The sequence below is a fragment of the Olea europaea genome, unplaced genomic scaffold, assembly GCF_002742605.1.
Source record: "Olea europaea var. sylvestris unplaced genomic scaffold, O_europaea_v1 scaffold2585, whole genome shotgun sequence".
Lineage (NCBI taxonomy): Eukaryota > Viridiplantae > Streptophyta > Magnoliopsida > Lamiales > Oleaceae > Olea > Olea europaea.
Genome location: NW_019244154.1, coordinates 44016 through 65505, shown reverse-complemented (window position 1 = coordinate 65505; position 21490 = coordinate 44016). Strand labels below are relative to the sequence as shown.

At 33.8% G+C, this 21490-nt stretch overlaps 1 protein-coding gene across 1 annotated transcript; it reads right to left on the bottom strand.

The window, feature by feature from the left end:
- Positions 1-13042: 13042 nt before the first annotated feature.
- On the bottom strand, positions 13043-14463 carry LOC111382919. The gene is made up of 4 exons (XM_023006950.1): positions 14016-14463; positions 13725-13929; positions 13406-13595; positions 13043-13252 (listed from the first exon to the last, which is right to left on the bottom strand). The coding sequence occupies exons 1-4, from the start codon at positions 14461-14463 to the stop codon at positions 13043-13045; spliced, it is 1053 nt and encodes a 350-aa protein (XP_022862718.1).
- Positions 14464-21490: the final 7027 nt, after the last annotated feature.

The following is a 21490-nucleotide window of genomic DNA, read 5'->3' as shown; positions in this document are numbered from 1 at the left end:
CAATATACAAAGCTTAAGGACAAACACTAGATTTTGTTAGTTTATATCTTCCAAAACCAGTCTTTTGTCATAGTCAACTTTACGTAGCATTGTCCAGAGCTAAAACAATGAAGTCTTGAAAAGTTTTACTTAGCCTAGTAGCCACTTAAGATGCACACTTCACATGTACTAGATTTTTTGTTTGTAAGGAAATTTTTTATTCAAACATCCATAGAATTATACCATTACATAAATAGTTTCTCCTATTCGGCAGATTTTACTTCACTTTTTCTAAAATGCAATTCAATGTCGTCAAATTGAATTATCAGAGCATTTCCAAGAGACTCAACTTTTAAATAGCATATTTAGCAATTTAGAGTGCAAAAATTTTCAAGTAATCTAACAAGCTCTTTATTTCCTAACACTTAATTTTACTACTATTACGAAATATTAATTGTTTCTTTTATCTTTTATTTTTACTAACTTCCTTCTAAATTATTAAATTATTTTACTACATTGAAACCTAAGATATTTTGAATGCATTAAATTATAGAGAGGTGGTTTGGTTCTCCAGATTTGGAGAGCCAAATCTACTCTCTATTTTAAATGTTAATTTAAAGAGTTTCTTAGAATATAATTTTATGGAATAACTCTTTAAAATAGAGAGGATACTATGCTTAAAGAGTCTTTTGAAGATGCTCTCATACTATAAAAACTTACCTACAACAATTTGATAAACATATCTCATAGCAAATACGGTTTGTTCTCTTTTCCTGTGTTTTCTGTTTTATCTTCCCTCAGTTTTATTGTTATTATTCTTATTGGGGAAATACACCAATTATGTGCACATTATATTCACAAAAATATACCGTTTATGTACACGAAATCGAAACAAGGTTTTGACTTACTGAAATGGAGTTTGAAAAACTAACCAATGATTATTGAATTTGACCATTTTCATTCTTGAATTAAAACATATGATTCTTCATATCGAACCCTTCCATAAACCATATAAATAAAATTAATCATTTTCTGAAATCAAGTAAAAATGAAATCAGAAAAAATTAGATGTAAGCGATGCGACTGGCCGAGGCAAGTATAACTCTTTCCTTAAGATGAATTTGCCCCGTATCAATGCTAACGGTTTTTCGAGAATCATCTCCCAAGATACAACGACCACGTCAAGCCATAGGAGCACTCCAAATGGCTTCGACCAACGAACTCGAATAGAATTCCCTCTCTACCATAACAATGATTTTGATGCAAAAGATAATCACTTCTACAAAGTGTTTTATGTAACTTGACATGAAATGAATAATATGGAATTATGGAATGAATTGGAATGACAAATACACATCCAAGGGGTCCTATATATAGAAGATGAAGGGTTGTGGGTGAAGGGACACACCCCAAATCCAACATTTTTCATGGAAAGTTGCAACACTTCATTTCAAACCTGCATCCTTTAGAAAGTTACAACACTTCATTCTTCCAACTTTGGACCACAATTTCTCATTCATCAAGAATTGATTTCGAGATTTCAAATATACCACGATGATGTACTCGACGAGTAGAATAAATTGGTCTATTTACTTTTGTAATTTGACTATCGGATCAAGTTCGAACATTCGATCGAATTTGACACGAAGTCACACCTTTTTATTTTCCCAGTTTTAAATTTAACCAATTTTCGGTTAATTTTTGAACCAATTCCAACAATCTCTCATATGAATGGAAATTTGAGTATGCAAATGTAATGCTGTGATGTGATGCAAGTAGAGAAAGAGAGCGAAAAGCCACTGCATCGAGGATAGTAGTTTCTGGCCTTGAACCTCCCGTAGTGAAAAGCCATTGGACTTACTCGGCTAATTAGTGAACATGATGTCTTGAATCATTCAGCCTTTAGTATAAGTTAAGACAACGATATTCACAGAATGTCTTCCCTAAATCGTTCATGGTTCTCATGACTTGGTTCATTTTGGCCTTGAACCCTTCTTGGTTCTGCGAGTGTTTAGAGAATTTAAGCCTTGAATAATTCTCATTGAAGCGGCCCACTTCACACTCACATAGGTGACCTCCTATTAAGAGTATTCTACCCTATTCCACTTGACTTAATCATGATATAGGAATTATTAAAAGAATATCTTAACCTCTTGCAACTCTGCAGAAAGCACTTTAATGTCATAGAAATAAGTTAGGAAATTATTTTCCTTAGTGCTTCATGGAATCCTTATAACTTAGTTGTCCCTTTGAACCAAGATTTTGGGATCTCCAGTCAACAAGGTAGGTTACCATTACAAGGACTCTAACGTAGTAAGCTTTACCTCATTCCCTTCGATATGCAGTATTCTTGATCTCTCTTAGTAAATCTCTTAAAGGTACCACGAGTTTACACTACTGAGATCATCTGCTTAATGATATTATATCTATGCCTTATACGTCTAGACCTATCATTACATGTAACTTAGTATCTTATCAAATATTGCTAGCTAATGATCGATTCATTTGATAAATACAAATTATTGTCACCAAGAAATCCTCTCATGAAACTATATGCCTTATTTGTTTTGTCTAAAGCTCTATCAATTTCCAAACAACATTGTTAGAGGATTTCTATCTAATTATTACACTAGTCAACCATGTTTACAAGTGGATTTCAGAATCATGGGTATTCAATAACATCATTGAAATATTACCATGCATTTGAGCTTTATAAATATTCTCCATATATTCCAATTGTTCTTGCATGTCTAAACAAACGCCATAATCAGCTTTACAATCCATTTCATCCATTTTAGACTTAGTATATATCATCCTTATAATTAGTATAATGGTTTTCTATCTTTCTACCTTCATAGATATCGTTCTGTGATTATAAGATAGAAGCAAACGTAACTGTTAAATTGAGTTTCATTTCAAATTCATAAGCATTAAATTTAACCCCCCCCCCTCCCCACATTTTTGGGTTATACTTGAACTTAGAATTCAGTAACTCTTTTATAGTTCTATTCATTTATCTCTTAGAAAATATATGTTTCGATTGCTTCGTGAAAGTCTATGTACTTTCAAAGTAGTGGTCATTACTTGCATATAACGTACTTCAATCTAATTAATTTTGATCATTCAAATTAAATCAAGGTCATCATATGGACCAACAAAACTTTCAAAACATTTACCACCTTAATTGGTTTCATGATTGAAGTTAAATTCAACAATAAAGAGGGTTAAGCATTGCAAGATATGCAACTTATCACATTTGTGACATTTCACATGATAGTTTCATTTTATATCAAATAATAAGGTACATATTCACCTTATTCATCATATTCAAACTTGAACGAACGAATCAACCATAGGTTGAAAAGTTGTATTCTTCACGAGACACAATCCTACAAAAGGACACACCTTTTGAATTAATCTCTATGAAGAGACACACCCATTGAAAAATAATCATACCAAAAGTCATGATTATTCATATGAAAGGACGCACCTTTTGATCGTAGGATATTTCAAATAATTAAGTGGCTTAATTCTCATAACTAAATAATTATATCCACTTAAGTCGTGTCACTTAATTTCATAGGATTAAATGAGGCTATCAACATTAATCAAAGCTAGTATAATTTCAACAAGATATGAAAATTTAACCAACTAGACCATTTTAACCAAAAAGGTCTATCCAAAATCCAAAGGCTTGTATGAATTCATCAAATGAATACACTAATCCGCTTCACATGATTATCATATAGATACCCAACAAAGTTTCCTACTTAAAATAAATGCATACTCATGCCATTACCGTTATGGACATATTTATCAGTTAAAATATGTATTTTCATGCAAGTAATATATTCAAACGCATAATAATTTACCAGTGAGAGAACAAAAGTTATTTGGATGACATACGTATAAACTAAAAGTAAGGAATTCTGCACAAACCATAAATTTCAACATTACTAGATTTTGACAAAGCCAAAGCCAACATGCTTTGAACAATTAAGATTATCCCAACATGCATCTTTCCCAGGTTTAGTAAATTTACTTCTTGATAATTTTGAATTGAGGTAGTTTAAACATGAAGGAACGCAATGGTTAGCATATAAAATTCACAATGTCCACGTGCAATTTGACTTTACAAATCAGTTTACATTTATATACTATTTGGACGATATTTCATGCTACACAATTTAAACGGGTCACACCATTTCAGAAAGTAAAAACTATTTTAATTTGGAAAGATACATTTTTCCATATAGCATGCTTACTATTTGTTTACAAACAGTTAACAAGATTTTACCAACCTTCCCAATCAAAATTTCTTAGGCAACTTTGACACAAATTATCTTTTAATATAGATATACTTTGTATTAAAAGAGTGCCAACAAATAAAATTCATAGATGAGACTGCCAACAAATATAATACAAAAACATATATGCACCAGTTCATAAATATCATGTATTATGAATTTCACAACTAATTATCATATAATATGGTGCACCAATTTGAGACTTTCCACTCTAATCTCTGAATATTAGAATTCTTCTAATGGATCAAAACCAGAGTCTACATTATATGGTGCATGATTGAATAATATCATATTGTACGTCCACAAATCAACTTGAAATATATTGTAATGAATTCAACATATAAATGAATGATTCCAAGTTCTAGAATCACTATCGATTCTGTTATAATATACAGATTCATTACACATGAATTTCTCTAATTAAAATGTTGTAATAGAACATATTTACTAGAATCATGATATGTCAAAACTCTGTCTTATGATTTTATTCATGCAGTATCTTGATTTCGATTGCAAATAAAATATAATATGCATAAAAAATTTCATCTTAAGATTGTTGGGGAAATACACCGATTATGTGCATATTATATTCACAAAAAAATACCGTTTATGTTCACTAAAATGAAACAAGGTTTTAACTTATCGAAATGGAGTTTGAGAAACTAACCAATGATTATTGAATCTGACCATTTTCATTTTTGAATTAAAACATGTGATTTTTCATATCGAACCCTTGCATAAACCATATAAATAAAATTAATCATTTTTTAAAATCAAGTAGAAATGAAATCAGAAAAAATTAGATGTAAGTGATGTGATTGGCTAAGGCGAGTATAACTCTTTTCTTAAAATGAATTTGCCCCTCATCGATACTAACGATTTTTCGACAATCATCTCCCAAGATATAACAACCACGTCAAGCCATAGGAGCACTCCAAATGGCTTCGACCAACGAACTTGAACAAAATTCCCTCTCTACCATAACAATGATTTTGATGCAAAAGATAATCACTTCTACAAAATGTTTTATGTAACTTAACATGAAATGAATAATATGGAATTATGGAATGAATTGGAATGACAAATACACATTCAAAGGGTCCTATATATAAAAGATGAAGGGTTGTGGGTGAATGGACACACCCCAAATCCAGCACTTTTCATGGAAAGTTGCAACACTTCATTTCGAAAAGTTGCAATATTTCATTTCAAACTTGCATCCTTTCGAAAAGTTACAACACTTCACTCTTCCAAATTTGGACCGCAATTCTCATTCATCCGAAATTGGTTTCGAGATTTCAAATATACCACGATGATCTACTCGACAAGTAGAATAAGTTTGTCTATTTACTTTTGTAATTTGACCATCGGATCAAATCCGAACATTCGACCGAAATTGACACGAAGTCATACCTTTTTATTTTCCCAGTTTTAAACCTAACCAATTTTCGATTAGTTTTTGAACCAATTCCAACAATTCTTACTGTGTCACTTTTTAATTAGCTTTAACATTAGTTGTATAAATTATATCGATCATAATCATTTGAAAGACTTCCTTCCTCATGATCTTCATACTTTCATTTTGTAAGTTTATACATCTCCAATCTTTTATTTGTTTTCATTTCTTACTTATTTATAGCCTTTTTGGTTGAGGACAAGTGTTTTCAGTATTAAACTCTAAGAAAATTACTTGTATTCAGGTTTAAAATTTCACATCGAATAAAGATAAAAATAGAGACAAACTTATAAGGGTTTGGACTATTCCTCTGAACAAGATTGACTTTTCAAGATGGAACTCTAATTGTAACATGATTCATAGAATACTATTCTACATAATATGTTAAGATAGTATTTATTGAAGTTTTAATATTATACTAAATACCGTTAACTTGACCTAGTGGAAAAAGGACAGATGAAATGAAGCCCATGTTTGGTCCGGATTAAAACCTTAATTTTAATCTAAGTTTAAGTTAACAATTAATTTTAACCACATATGTTATGGACGAAACATGCTAGATGTACAAAAGAAGTTTTCACAGAATACTGCTAGAATACACACATAGGGGGTGGGTAGGGTATTTTTTGACAATTTTTTTTCATGATGAGCCCCACATCATGAGACTATCCTAGCAACATTCTGTAAGAAGTTATTCTGTACAAAATTTACTAAAAATTTGATATCAATCCATACCAGACAGTGATGAAATTAAAACCAAACATAATTATCCCATTTGTGATAAGAATATGTGAAAGCTATTTGGAAAATGGGATATCCCTTTCGCATACCAATTGAAGATACTTTAGCAGAATTTTAAATAACAAATAGTGTGTCCTCCAAAATAATACTCAGTGAAATAAAGTTAACAAAGTGTATAACATGTATAATATAGATCGAGATTGAGCCGTTATCGAACCGTGACTAGAACCCCTTACATTTTAAGGTGGAAAATCATAAAGGCAATAGTCCTAGACTGGTTTGGAATCACATTGGGAAAAACCATACATCACTAGGGGTCGGGAAATTTCCTTCAGTTGGCTATTTTTTGCCAGGTGGTTATTGTCTTGAACCAAATACTTATTCAGTCCATCATATCTGATACGATCTTGGGACATTGGGTGTGTGAGTTCTTCTCCATTAATGTTATATATGATTATGTAGATAAAGCTTCAATACCTATTTTTAAGAATTTGGCCTGATAACTAAAAGAGAGTTTTCGAGGAGTAGCATTACCATATGTGGCTAAAAGATGATAGACACGAGCAGTTAAGAAACTGCTTCTTTGCCATGACAGGGAGCTTTATTTACTAGGGATTATTCTAAGGTTAATGGGATCGTTTTTTATTTCTTGCTGGCACCAAATATTTGGGTTTATCATGGTTAAATTCATCTTCCTGATAGTACTTAATGGTTCAGATGTGACGAAATGCAAGTAATTGAGCTCTATTTTCCTCCCTTTTTTCCATTGCTGTTAGCAACTTCATTGATTGATAAAGCTTCAGTAAAAAATTGGTTCGAATGTTCGTCTGGGAAGGTGAACCTTAAATAGAATACCAGTTATTCAAGATATTTAAGAGCTGAGAGAGTTTGGAAGCTGTAATATCTGATACAAAGCTTAAGGAAAGTAACGAAAAGAGATGAGTTGAAGGGAAGTCTCTGTGCATTCAATTGATAAAGAAAGAGGGCCTATATATAGGCTTTACATCAAAATAACTCCACTAGCTCCGACTCCTAGAAAACAGTTCACACATAAGACACCACGAAATCAAAAACAACTACCTAAAGACTCAGTCAAACCTATCAACTAGACCATTAATAAATATGAAATAAAACGTTTAAATCTTAACACCCTTCCTTAAACTGAAATACGCAGTGAAAAAGATATAGTTTGACCCAACCAACACCTAGAGGGGGGGTGAATAGGTGTTTATGTGGAATTAAAACAATTAATTAACTTATGCAACAAGTCACATAAATTATGCATTGCCTAGATTCATTCACATACTTTATCTACCTAAGTTGAATTACCGGTTAAATAATAAATAACAAAAAGCAGTAAAAACACCACAAAATGTTAACGGAGAAAACCCAACTAGGTAAAAACTCTGGGCACAAGCCAGTAGAGATCCACTAACGAAGATATTGACTTACAGTATGCCAAACATAATTGAAACTAACAATTCTCAGACCTCCTTACTGTATCAACCAAAGCTCTCCTTGATTCTGCAGATCCGCGCCAAAATTCCAGCCTTGAATATCTTCTACTTCCCGTAAATCACCAAGCACTCTAACTCTTCAAGCAATTTCCTTCCCGAATCTTCAAACAGATGATCTTCTAGAAGTTGATATGGAGATATGAAGGGATGTTTTTGGTTTTGTGATGGTTGATGTTTTTATTCAAAAATCATGAGAATCAAAAGATGAGAAAGATCGAATGTTTGGCTCTAAATCCTTTGGAAGTTAAAAGAAGTTCTTGTTTGAATGTTTTACAAAAGTATTTAATGAAAATCGGACGTTTTGTTTATATAGTAGGTCAAATTTGGAAATATGGAGCGTTAAAAATTCGCGAGGCATTAAAATTACCAATGGCCAGATAACACCGTCGCTCGAGTGAGGTGCTGGCGAAACTCGAGCGACGCACCTTCGCTCGAGCGACTGCCCAGCGAAACTCCAGCGAGATCAATTCTACAATTTTGGCTCGAGCAAGGTCAAGGCGAAACTCTAGCGAAATCAACGCGCCGTTTGCATCTTCAAAGCATCCTACTTTACCCTAGACCTATGCTATGAAATTTATTAAATTGCAACTCTAGTCCCCTGAACTATTAGACCTTTACAATTTAGTCCCTGACTTTATAAACATGACAAATAGGTCCTTTGGTCACAGATTGCCAATTACACATTTTCCTAACAAACTCCCCCTTTGGCATTCTGTGACAAAAATACATATGACAGTCAAGGAAGAAATAAACATGACTCCAAACAACCTATCTATTCAACCAAATTAGCAATCTCTTGTTGAACCTGTTTCTTGAAAATCAAAAATTCAAATATCAAGTGTAAAAGCATGTGAACCTATTCTTGTTGAACTTGTTGGAATTTCTTAACAAAGTATGCAATTTTCTCGTCCCTAAGTGACTCAGTATCAGAAGATTCATCTTCTTTGATGGATTTTAGGGCTATGGACTTTCCTTTCTTAGGTTGTGTAATAGTGAGTTCATACGTTTGCAACGATCCTACCAGTTCTTCAATTTTAACTTCATCTAGGTCCTTACTTTCTTCAATGGCAGTGACTTTAGGCCTAAATCTGTCGGGCAAGGATCTAAACACTTTTCTCACAATTTTAGACTCGAAAATTTTCTCACCTAGATTGAAGCTAGAATTGACAATGTCATTCAATTTAGCATAGAATTCGTCAAACGTTTCATCATCCTTCATTCTCACTTTTTCAAACCTAGAAGTTAGCATTTGTAGCTTAGAGTTCTTTACCATTTTAGTTCACTCATGTGTAGTTTCAAGAATGTCCCAAACCTCTTTAGCAGTTTCACACATTGACACTCTCCTAAACTCTTCGGGAAACACGGCCATAAACAGGGCATGAAGACCCTTGCTATTCCAATTACACTCAGCTATTTCATCTTTAGTCCACAGTGATATGTCGGTAAGGTTAACAGTTCCTAATACGATAGTAGAGGGAGGTTTCCAACCATTTTGCACACTTACCCAAACATGCTCATCTAAAGACTTAAGAAACGCACGCATTCTAACCTTCCAATAGGCATAATTACTTCCGTCAAAATATGGAGGTACAAAAAGTGATTGACTCATCTAGACAACTATGGGTCATGACTCGAGATTTGGCTCTGATACCACTTGAAAAAGATATAGTTCGACCCAACCAACACCTAAGGGGGATGAATAGGTGTTTATGCGGAATTAAAACAATTAATTAACTTATGCAACAATTCACATAAATTATACATTGCCTAGATTCATTCACATACTTTATCTACCAAAATTGAATTACCGGTTGAGAAATAAATAACAAAAAGTAGTAAAAACACCACAAAATGTTGACGGAGAAAACCTAACTGGGTAAAAACTCCGGGCACAAGTCAGTAGAGATCCACTATCGAAGATATTGACTTACAGTACGCCAGACATAATTGAAACTAACAATTCTCTAACCTCCTTACTGTATCAACCAAAACTCTCCTGGATTCTGCAGATCTGCGCCAAAATCTCAGCCTTGAATATCTTCTACTTCCCGTGAATCACCAAGCACTCCAGCTCTTCAAGCAATTTCCTTTCCGAATCTTCAACAGATGATCTTCTGGAAGTTGATATGGAGATATGAAGGGGTGTTTTTAGTTTTGTGATGGTTGATGTTTTTATTCAAAAATCATGAGAATCAAAAGATGAGAAAGATCGAATGTTTGGCTCTAAATCCTTTTGAAGTTAAAAGAAGTTCTTGTTTGAATGTTTTCCAAAAGTATTTAATGAAAATCGGACGTTTTGTTTATATAATAAGTCAAAGTTGGAAATATGGAGCGTTAAAAAATCGCGAGACATTAAAATTACCAATGGCCAGATAACACTGTCGCTCGAGCGAGGTGCTGGCGAAACTCGAGCGACGCACCTTCGCTCGAGCGACTGCCCAGCGAAACTCCAGCGAGATCAATTCTGCAATTTTGGCTAGAGCAAGGTCAGGGCGAAACTCTACCGAAATCAACGCACCGTTTGCATCTTCAAAGCATCCCACTTTACCCTAGACCTATGCTATGAAATTTATTAAATTGCAACTCTAGTCCCTTAACTATTAGACCTTTACAATTTAGTCCCTGACTTTACAAACATGACAAATAGGTCCTTTGGTCACAGATTGCCAATTACACATTTTCCTAACACGCAGAAATCAGTTTAAAAGAAAATCAACCATCTAGATAGTCTTCCTTTACAGCAACACTTGAGCAAACTCCAAGTAGACCACGCAACTTCACAAATGTAGCCAACTTGAGAGGCTTGGTCTGTATATCTGCAACTTGGTCTTCACTTCGACAATAAACTAGATTGATTGTTCCATCATTGGTGGGATCTCTTAAAAAATAATATTTCACATCGATATGTTTGCTTCTGCCATGTAGCACAAGATTCTTGGAGAGTTTGATTGCGAGTTGTTGTCACAAAAAATTGGAATAGCTTCAACTTGCTTTAACTGTAGCTCTTCAAGAATTCTTCTCAACCAAATAGCTTGACAAGCACAAGCTGTTGCTGAAATAAATTCAGCTTCTATAGTTGACAAGGTGACAATTGATTACTTCTTAGAAGACCATGAAACAGCCCCTGTGCCAAACATAAAAACATAGCCCGAAGTACTCCTTCTATCATCTTGATCTCCTGCATAATCATTGTCAGTAAACCCAAACAACTCTAGCTTTTCACCCTTCCTGTAGAATAGCCCAAAATCTTTAGTTCTTTGCAAGTAATGAACGATTTTCTTGGTTGCTAACAAATGCATTTCTGTTGGATTCTCCATATATCTACTTATTAAACTCACAGAATGCATTATGTCAGCCCTTGTTGCAGTTAAATACATCAAACTGCCAACAATTTGCTTGTAAAGTGTACTGTCCACCTTCTTTCCTTCATGATCTTTGTTTAGCTTCAAGCCAAACTCAGTTGGTGTGCTTGCAGGATTACAATCCTTCATCCGAAACCTATGCAAAATATCTCGCACATACTTCTCTGGAGAAACGAAGATCCCATTAGCTACTTGTACTACTTCTATGCCAAGGAAGTAATGCATCATACCAAGGTCAGTCATTTCAAATTCAACCAACGTGGATTTCTTGAATTCTTTAAACATGACACCATCATTTCCAGTAAATATAAGATCGTCAACATATAAAGAAACAATGAGCAGTTTCCCTTTATCTCCAATTTTAACGAAAAGTGTGTGCTCATATGGACATTTGTGAAAGCCTTCTTTCAAAAAATAAGCCTCAATACGACTACACCAATCTCGTGGAGCTTGTTTTAATCCATAAAGAGCTTTCTTTAGTCTGTACACTTTATGCTCATTTCTGATCTTAATATTTCAAGGGGTTGTTCTACAAATACATGCTCTTCCAAATTTCCATGCAAGAATGCCGATTTGACATCCAGTTGGAAAATAGGCCATAAGTTCTGTGCTAATGCAATCACCAATCTGATTGTATCATCTCTTGCAATGGGAGCAAAAACTTCTGTATAATCGATCCCAAATTCCTATTTATATCCCTTAGCTACTTAACGCGCCTTATACTTATCCACTTCACCATTTTCTTTTAATTTTGATTTGAAGACCCATTTTACACCAATGGTTTTATGCCCATTCGGAAGATCAGTCAACTCCCAAGTATCATTTCTTTCAATGACATCAATTTCATCATCCATCGCCTTCCGTCATTTTGCTTCTTTGACGACACTTTCAAAAGTTATAGGATCACAATCTGAAAATAAGGCAAAATGAGTGATTGGATCTTCAATTTCAGTCATCTCATAGTCTTCCATCCATGTGGGCCTTTATCATCAAAACACACACTTTTCCCCTTTATCATCAAGTTTCTTCCTTTTCTCATCCGAGATATGTGCATAAGCAATGCAGCCAAAAATTTTAAAATGATCCACAGCTGGTCTTCTTCCACTCCAAGCCTCCTCTGGTATTTGAACAGCAAATGTAGGACTTCTGTTTAAGATGTGAATACTCTAATTTATTGCTTCAGGCCAAAAAGTTTTTGGAATTCTCCCTCTTGCCAACAAGATTCTCACCATTTCCTCTTTGATACACCATTTTGTTGTGGTGTATAAGCAGTTGTCAGCTCTCTTCGAATGCCATGAACTTCACAAAAAACTTCAAATTCAGTTGAGCAATATTCTCCACCACGATCTGTTCGGAGGGTCTTAATGGTCTTTGTGTTTCATTTTCCAGACGAGCCTTGAAGCTTTTAAATGCACAAAAAGCTTCTGATTTTTCCTGTAAAAAATAAACTGAGGTTTTTCGAATGTAATTATCAATGAAGGTAATTAAGTATTTTTTACCTTCATTTGAAATTGGTGTTATAAGGCCACAAATATCGGAATGAACTAGCTCCAAAACACCTTTTGCTCGCCATGACTTTCCTTGAGGAAATTGAGAACGATGTTGTTTACCAAAAGCACATTCTTCACAAACTTGGGAAGGAATACTAATTTGAGGAAGACCGATCACCATATTTTTCTGCTAGAGGGTCTTTAGTCTACCAAAACTCAAGTGGCCATAACGAAAATGCCACAGCCAAGAAGAATCTTTTACTTCGGCTACCAAATAAGATTGCACACTTTCAATCTTCAATGGAAACATTCTTTTTGAACTCATTTTCACAACAGCAATAGCTCCTTTAGTAGGATCATAAATCTCACAAACACCATTTTGAATAGTGATTACATAACCCTTTTATTGCAATTGACTAGCACTTAACAAATTGCTTTTCAAGTTTGGAACATAAAGGACATTAGAAATTGTTTTAACAAAACCATTCTTGGTTCTTATCTTAATATCACCCTTTCCCATTACCCTCATAGTGGAACAATCACCAAAACTTACTGTAGAATGAAAGCCTTCATTTAAATAAGAAAAAGAAGACTTACTTCCACACATGTGGTTACTGCAGCCCGTATCCACATACCAAACATCAGAGTCAGGAACCTGATTGGCTTGATCAGTCATCAACAAAGTTTCCACTTCGTTCGTAGCAAAATTTGATTGCTCTTCATTTTCTTTGTCATTAGGCAGCCTAGTAAGACATTCAGAATGATAATGTCCAAATTTATGACATCAAAAGCACTCTACTTTGGATTTGTCAAAATGTTGATCTCGTCCTCTGCCTCTGCCCTAAAATTGATCATTATTGACTTTGAAAAACCTGCTAGCATCTCTATTGCCTCGATCTTCCCTTCCTCTGCCTCTACCTCGACCTCTACCCCTTCTTCTAGAGTTCGATAAATGAGTAGAGGTAGAAGCCTTCAAAGCTTGTTCCTCTGAAGTTGAACTTTTGTTCATCTTCTGTTCATGGACCAGCGGAGAACTCTGTAGTTCATCAAGAGAGAATGCATCTATGTCTTTTGATTCTTCAATGGAACACACGACATAGTCAAACATTGGTGTCAGGGAACGTAATATTTTTTCCCAATGGTGACATCTTCCATCTTCTCACCATGAAATCGCATTTTGCTGCTTATCTCCATAGTCCTGGTATTGTAGCTGGTGATAGATTCCCCATCCTTCATTTGTAGAGTCTCAAAATCTCTTCTCAAAGCTTGAAGTTGTGCACGCTTCACTCTAGCTGAGCCTTGATATTTCTTTTTCATGAAATCCCAAATATCTTTGGAAGTTTCTTTGCAAAGAATCGTTTCCAAGATGGGACGATCAATGGCCTGAAAAAGGTAATTTTTTACCTTCAAATCTTTTAGCTTTCGCACTTCCAATTCTGTTTTCTGGACATCTATTAAGACTGTAATTGCTGCAGCTGCTTCAATTCCAAATTCAATGATCGACCAATACTCTTTTGACCATAGAAAATTCTCCATTAGCATACTCCAATGGTCATAGTGGCCATCAAAACGTGGGATTGCTGCCTGCACAAAATTTGAATCGGAAGCCATCGATTCCTAAACCCAGAAATAAGAATGAGAAAATAGCTGCGGCTATTTTGAATTGTTTGTAGAGACTCTCACTGTTTGGGAAGTATTTCTCGCTTTCTTTCTCTCACACGTTTCTGGCTCTGATACCATTGATGCAAAGCTTAAGGAAAGTAACGAAAAGAGATGAGTTGAAGGGAAGACTCTGTGCATTCAATTGATAAAGAAAAAGGGCCTATATATAGGCTTTACATCAGAATAACTCCACTAGCCACGACTCCTAGAAAACAGTTCACACATAAGACACCACGAAATAAAAAACAACTACCTAAAGACTTAGTCAAACCTATCAACTAGACTATTAATAAATATGAAATAAAACATTTAAATCTTAACATATTCAGCACAAAAACTGGTACTGGTTGTCATAGTCTGTGTTTATCTTTTTCTTTTTCTTTTTTTTTTCTCTTTCTCTTTCCTTTTTTTTTTTTTTTTTTTTTTTTGGGAGGGTCAATATCTATTGTGCGTTTTTGTCATGTTTCAAAGGAACTAGGAAGAATTGGATAGCACTCAAGACTATTAAGGAAGAAAAAGAAGTTAATATTTTATTCATTAATTATGTTGTCTAGATTAAATTTTTGCACCATTATAAATTATATGATAGAATTCACTCATTCAGTGATTCACTTTCTTCTCCTTTCCATGATAATGTTGTTTGCTTTTCTTGGTTATTCTTTTTCATGTCACCGATGAAGGTATTGCAGCATTTCTAGAAAGTTCTGGGGTATTTTTGGAGGAACTTTTTCCGAATAATGTGACAAAGGTATGAAATAGGAGTTTTGAGTTATTTTCGTGAAGTCGTTTTACCTAACGCCAAAATTCGCTTTGAGTTTAGTAATCTTCAACGGCTTCGAACCATAAGAAGACCGACAATCAAAATCTTTTCAACTTCAACAAATGACTTTTTGAGTCCAGTTCACTCACTTATCCCGCACTTAATAGGTATGTGTAAATATATAGTTATAGTTTTTAAATTTTATGATTTTGATTCTTGAAAATATATTCTTCTATAATTGCATGACGGTAGGAGTACTCTTTTGTAACCGACTGAGCGTAGGAGGATTTCTTGATACACGAGTGTTTATTTTTTCATTCCATAGTTTTTTTTCTGGTGATGTATGAGGAACAAAAATAAAACCCAGGAAGTCGATTTCTCATTTTTCTGGAACAACTACAGAAGTCTCCTGATTTCTCAGGTAAATAGGAGCATAAAAAAGCTTTTTAGTTTTGAACTCTAATTTAGCTTCGTTATTGAATGGTGCAAATTTATATTTTACCATTTCTTGTTATTGTAGCTGATATATTTCATATTTAGTGTAGAAGAATTTTCTGTAATTAAAAGTTGAAGATACGAATTAAGATTCTAATGCTTATATACTATGATTGGTTGTTTAAAATTTGAATTTATTAATTGTTAATTTTTGGCTTATTATAATTTAATTTGGGGTGTCATTTTTAGTTAAATTTTGAATTTATGAATTTAAGAATTCTTGATGCAACAAAGAAAGGGTTAGTTAACATGGGAAATAAGAGTTTTGCGCATTACTATCCAATAAAACAGTTTTGCCATTTGGATTTGGAGTTAGAGGAGGCTGATGATGTAGCTTTTTCGATCATTGGACCGTGAAGTGTTTACCTCACACGAATTATTATGTCAATCATAGTCGACATTTCAATCCACAGAGCAATATTTTTCAATTTTTTCTCTCAATTTCTTCATTTTCATTATAGTTTTCATTTTTTTTGAGGTGTAATATTTTGTCAATCAGTATTAGTGATGTAAATCATTACATACCACCAAATATTTCATGTGTGCCCTGTTAAGTCCATAACAAAATTTTCCATATTTTAGTCTTAATTTAATGGCTCTACTAGAATGAAAAATCCTCATTGTTTTTACCATGTTATTCTACCTTATCTTAAAAGAGAAGATCCACAATTTACTGTTCATTCCTGAAGCTTCTGTTCATTTTCCCATCTTACCCTTAAGTTTTAGGCAAATTAATTCTATAGTTAATTATAGTTGTTATGCCTCTAAATTATCATTTCATATTGGACTATCTTATTGTCTAAATTATCATTCTATGTTGGGCCATCTTATTGGAGCCGGGGTAGATCCATCGGTATTGGATAACAGAGGCCCAAGTGGCAGCCAAGTAAAAGCAAGAGGCCAGTCGAGGTCCACTCTGTAGCGAGGTGCCACGTGTCAAGCCAAGGTGTCATGCACCGAAGTGATATATGCCTCACCCAAACCTCAAGTTGATATGTTGTGAGGCATAGACTGTAACGACCCAAAATTTTAAGGATTTAAAATTGTTAACAAAATTTTTATTCCATAATTAAATAAATTAATTCAAACATCCAACATGAAAAATCTTTCTAGTTTCATCTATAAAATAAATAAAACATATGGAAAACATAATTAACTAAAATGTGTCCCAAATCTTAAAATTTCACATGAAGATAAAACTGTGCAAAAATAAAGAATAAAAAATAAAAGTTCATAGTCAGGTTACTCCGAATTTTTTTATTTTAAATTCCATGATTTCTAGCATTACGACTGCACCACATCGTCCATCAACCAACGACCCGTTTTAACCTGTGAAGAGTAATAAAAAGGATGAGTATATAGGAATACTTAGTAGGATACAAAAATAGTGATGCAATCCCGAATAAAATATTTAAATCATGCTTTAAAAAATCATATCATCATCATATCATTAGAAATCAATAAGAACTCATAATATATCATATCTTTGGTATCGGGTAGCCATTTCATATCATATCATAATCATCATATCACTTCATAACTTTCACAAGTATAATAATTTACCAACATGAAAAAAATATAATTTAAACGGGACAAAACACTTGTAACTCGTAGTGCTGCCTTGATTGATGAAAAGAGTTTTCTTGAAAGAAAATTACTAGCTTCACGTTCTCAGACCTCCCTCTCCTTTTTTTCCTTGATGTGAGATGCTTATTAAAGTAGATCAGGATTCTCTATGTGTATACAATCTACAATATTTATATCCCAACAAAACCACGCGTTTTTCCATGTCAGTGACCCAAATAACTGATTTATTTATTTTTTTGGTTATACACATTTCATTTCACCCAATTAAGACAATTACCTATTTTCAATCAAGGCGGCTGACATGATGAGGTACAGGTCATAATTATTATGTACTATTCAAAGAAAGTTGATATAATATATATTTTATTATACATTCCAATAAAAGAAGAATTTACCTTATTCTTGCCCACCCAATTCACACGTGTTGCATCTTTTATATATTCAAAACAATTATAAACAATTATAATGCATGACGAGATCTATAAATTTCAATATTTTGAGTCTAACTTATCTGAATAAACTTTTTCTCAGGTCTAATGCGCGTGATTAATTACGATCTATCCAACAAGTCCAATATTCATAAACTTATTACTGTTCCGTCAATATCTACATTTTAACCCAAATAAAATTAAAATTTACTTTATATATATCTTAGTCCCTGAACTTTCAAAACATTAAAATATTGCATACAAAATTAAATTCCATTCCACCAAAATTTTCGGGACATTACAATGACACTACCGAAGTGATATTATCCGAGGCGTCATCTGATACGGAAGTGTGAGGAGACGAGGCACCATACGATAGAGGAGTGTAAAGGCCCCTCCATCGTCAGTTTTAGAGATGTATCTACACGCCAGGATCCCGTTATCTTTATGAATTGATTGATGCGACATCTCAACCTTATGTCAACTCACATATCAAAAGATTAATAACTCGTCCTCCTAAGATACCACTGATTGACGCCTACGAGCAGACGCCTTACGCTGTCAAATGCATACACGTGTTCTACATCCACCGGTACCCTTCGCCTATAAATACCAAAGACTTAGCAAGAGACAAATGTAATCTTTTTAATTCTAGGCATTCCACAACCAAGTAACATATATTCTCCTCCCACTCTCTTGCACAATTCCGCACCGTCCCTATCACCGTCCACTAACTTGATCGTCGGAGTGTTTGCGACCGCCACCACTCCCTGGTATCGACCGTATACGTCTGATTGTTTACTCCTGTGCGCGGGGAAAAACACGTGGCGTGGCTCTCGGTTGGCTACATGAAAGGCCCTATTCGTGAAGTCAACGGTATTGTTTACTTGTGTGCACAAGAAAAGGAGGAGAAATAGTGCATAAAATTTACTATCTGTTGGTTTAATTGGAGTATGGCTTTGATAAGTTGTGTTGAAGACTATGCGAAGCTTTATAGTTTGTACAACTGCATGTTATTCCTCAAAATTATTGAACCTTCAATATAGACAAAAGGATAAACCGTTTTTACAGTACTCATATTTGTTATTTTCTTACACAATGGTCAAGATGTTGACATACATGTACTATTGGGGGTGTTAATTTAAGTGCTCATACAATAATTTTCTGCAGAAATTTAGGTGTTAATCACATGATGACAGGCATTTTTCTTGTTAGAATATTATCCAAATTCCTATTGGGATTAGGATTGAGTTAGTAGATTGTAATAAGAGTCTTCTCGATTTAAAAGCCCGATTGAAAAAGGGATCAAAGTACATTATGGATTGGAAATTTGATTGTTAGGACTCTGGAAAATTGAAGATTTGGTGCTGGAGTTTTGGTAGAGAGAAAGTCCTCGTAGTTTCGCTAGCTGGCCTCATGTTAGCCTACAATAAAAGCAGTGCCCTTTTACTACCAGTAGAAGAAGAGGAGAAGGAGTTTTAGCTTTGGCGCTTGAGCATCAGGAGTAAAACAAAGTAGAGAGCTAGCATTAGGCTTCGCTCGAGCGATAAGCTGCTGCCTGCCTGGCACTCACCTAACGCTCAAGCAGCATTGTTATCGGGGAGGATCCTTTTTCAATTTTGACTTGTTTCTTCAGTTGTATTTCATCCAAAAGACTTGTAATAAGTTCCTATGTATACTCTACGTGGTGTAGGCTCTTAAAAGGTTCAACTAACAATAAGATCGTTATCGTATACATTAGAAATTTGAGAGAATTGTTTAAATTTAGATTGTCAAAATTTTGTAAAATAATTTTAGTTTTTTGGTATATTGAAATTCTTCCTCTCTTCCACATTAATCTTGTATTCTTGTTTGATCTATTATTTTTCATATTGCTCTTATTTTTTTGTCTTTATTATTTGGCCCGGTACTCAAAAAATTATTATTAGAGCCAAAACTTTTTGTCAGTTCTTGGAAGATCCAAATTGGTTACTAAATTGAGGTTTGCACAAAGTTGATTTTTTCAAGGATGGCAACTATGAAATTTGATATTCGACTTTTGGATCACAACTATATATTTTCTTTTTGGTAGGTCAAGATGCGAGCAGTATTTGCTCAATTGGACTTGGATGATGCTTGGTTGGGTTGGATAAAATGCTTGTAACAATTACTATGCAAGCGAAGCAATGTAAGGATTGGAAAGCTCTATCACAGATGCATTTTAATCTTTCAAATCAATATCTTCAGGACGTGGTAAAGAATAAAAGTGCCGTAGGGTGGTGGTTAAAATCGGATCAATTTTGTATGACAAGGAGTTTAACTAGTAAGTTACACAAGAAGCAATGTTTGTATTCTCATTGCTTGAGAGAAGCTAAATCTTTAAAAGATCGTATATTGGTGTTTAAGGAAATCTTCACTGATTTGAAGACCATGGATGTCAAGTACGATAATGTTTATACAACAAATTTCATACCCCCTAAAGGTATAAAGAGACTCAAAACGCTTTTACCATACATTCAATACAGGTACTTAATTTATTCATCGTCTTCTTTGTAGATTTTCATCAACACATCCTTCACTTCATCATTTTTTACCACCGTAAATCCTCATACGCTACAAACACATTTCTCTGAGTTCATGAATATGCAAAAGACATTCTAACGTGGCTTGTATTTTTCAAATCACCAACTCATTTTACGTTAACAGACACCGTTCTCATCCTTTTTAGCTATAAATTGAACATTTTTAACTCGTCAAAAGCTTCGATAGCATCAGTGGCTCCAAGTGCTTAAAACAGGTAAAATAAATAAACAATTGTAAATTTCATTCTTCCACTTACTTAAACGATAGCCTTATAACATTTTAAACAAGGTAAATACAATTTCAAATATAATTAATTCAATATTTTTGTTTTCTTCAATGTAGAAAAGCGGTACAAGAAGTAACTACTACGTACAAAGTCGAAAAAATTGATTGAGATTGCAAAGAAGGTACTTGCATTTCGAATTACCAGATTCGTTTACAAATCATATTAATTACTAACTTATTGTTTGAAAATTATTCACTCCCATTCATGTAGCCCTTCTTCTCACAACTACACTAACAATTACATCCTTACATAATTGTATAGAACTTCAAACGAAATAGATAATTATGGAAAACCTTTCATACATGCAGCTGTGTCGAATTAGCACTTAAAACGTTGATATTTAAAACTTCTACATTAATAAATAAGTAGCAAGAAAAGAAGTTGCATTCCCACTAGAAACAAAACCAACTTTACCACACTTCTTTACATACATATAATTCTTACTTTACAGCATTAGATAATTGAGAGCAGATCTTTTCTATCAAATAGATACACATATCTAAAATTATAACTTTTATTATCATAGTAGATATTTTTAAACTGACACATGGCCACATTAGTACTTTTAACTTTTATCTTTCCGACACCCAAATTGTATATTGAAATGTCAAAATATCTTAAATATTTGTTTGTACTAGGTATTCTGAAAATACCTTAACTTTATACTTCAAATTGAAACATGCAAACAGAAAACACACATTATACTTATATTTCCAGCAACCAACACTTCAGAAACTCTCTCTCCTTTTCATTACTGGCAATTTTTACTTTCCCAGCTAAAATTCCTTCTTCCTTTTTTCACATTATTATCAATCTCCTTGCATTTCTTCTATAGAGTTAAAATTAGAATATTACATT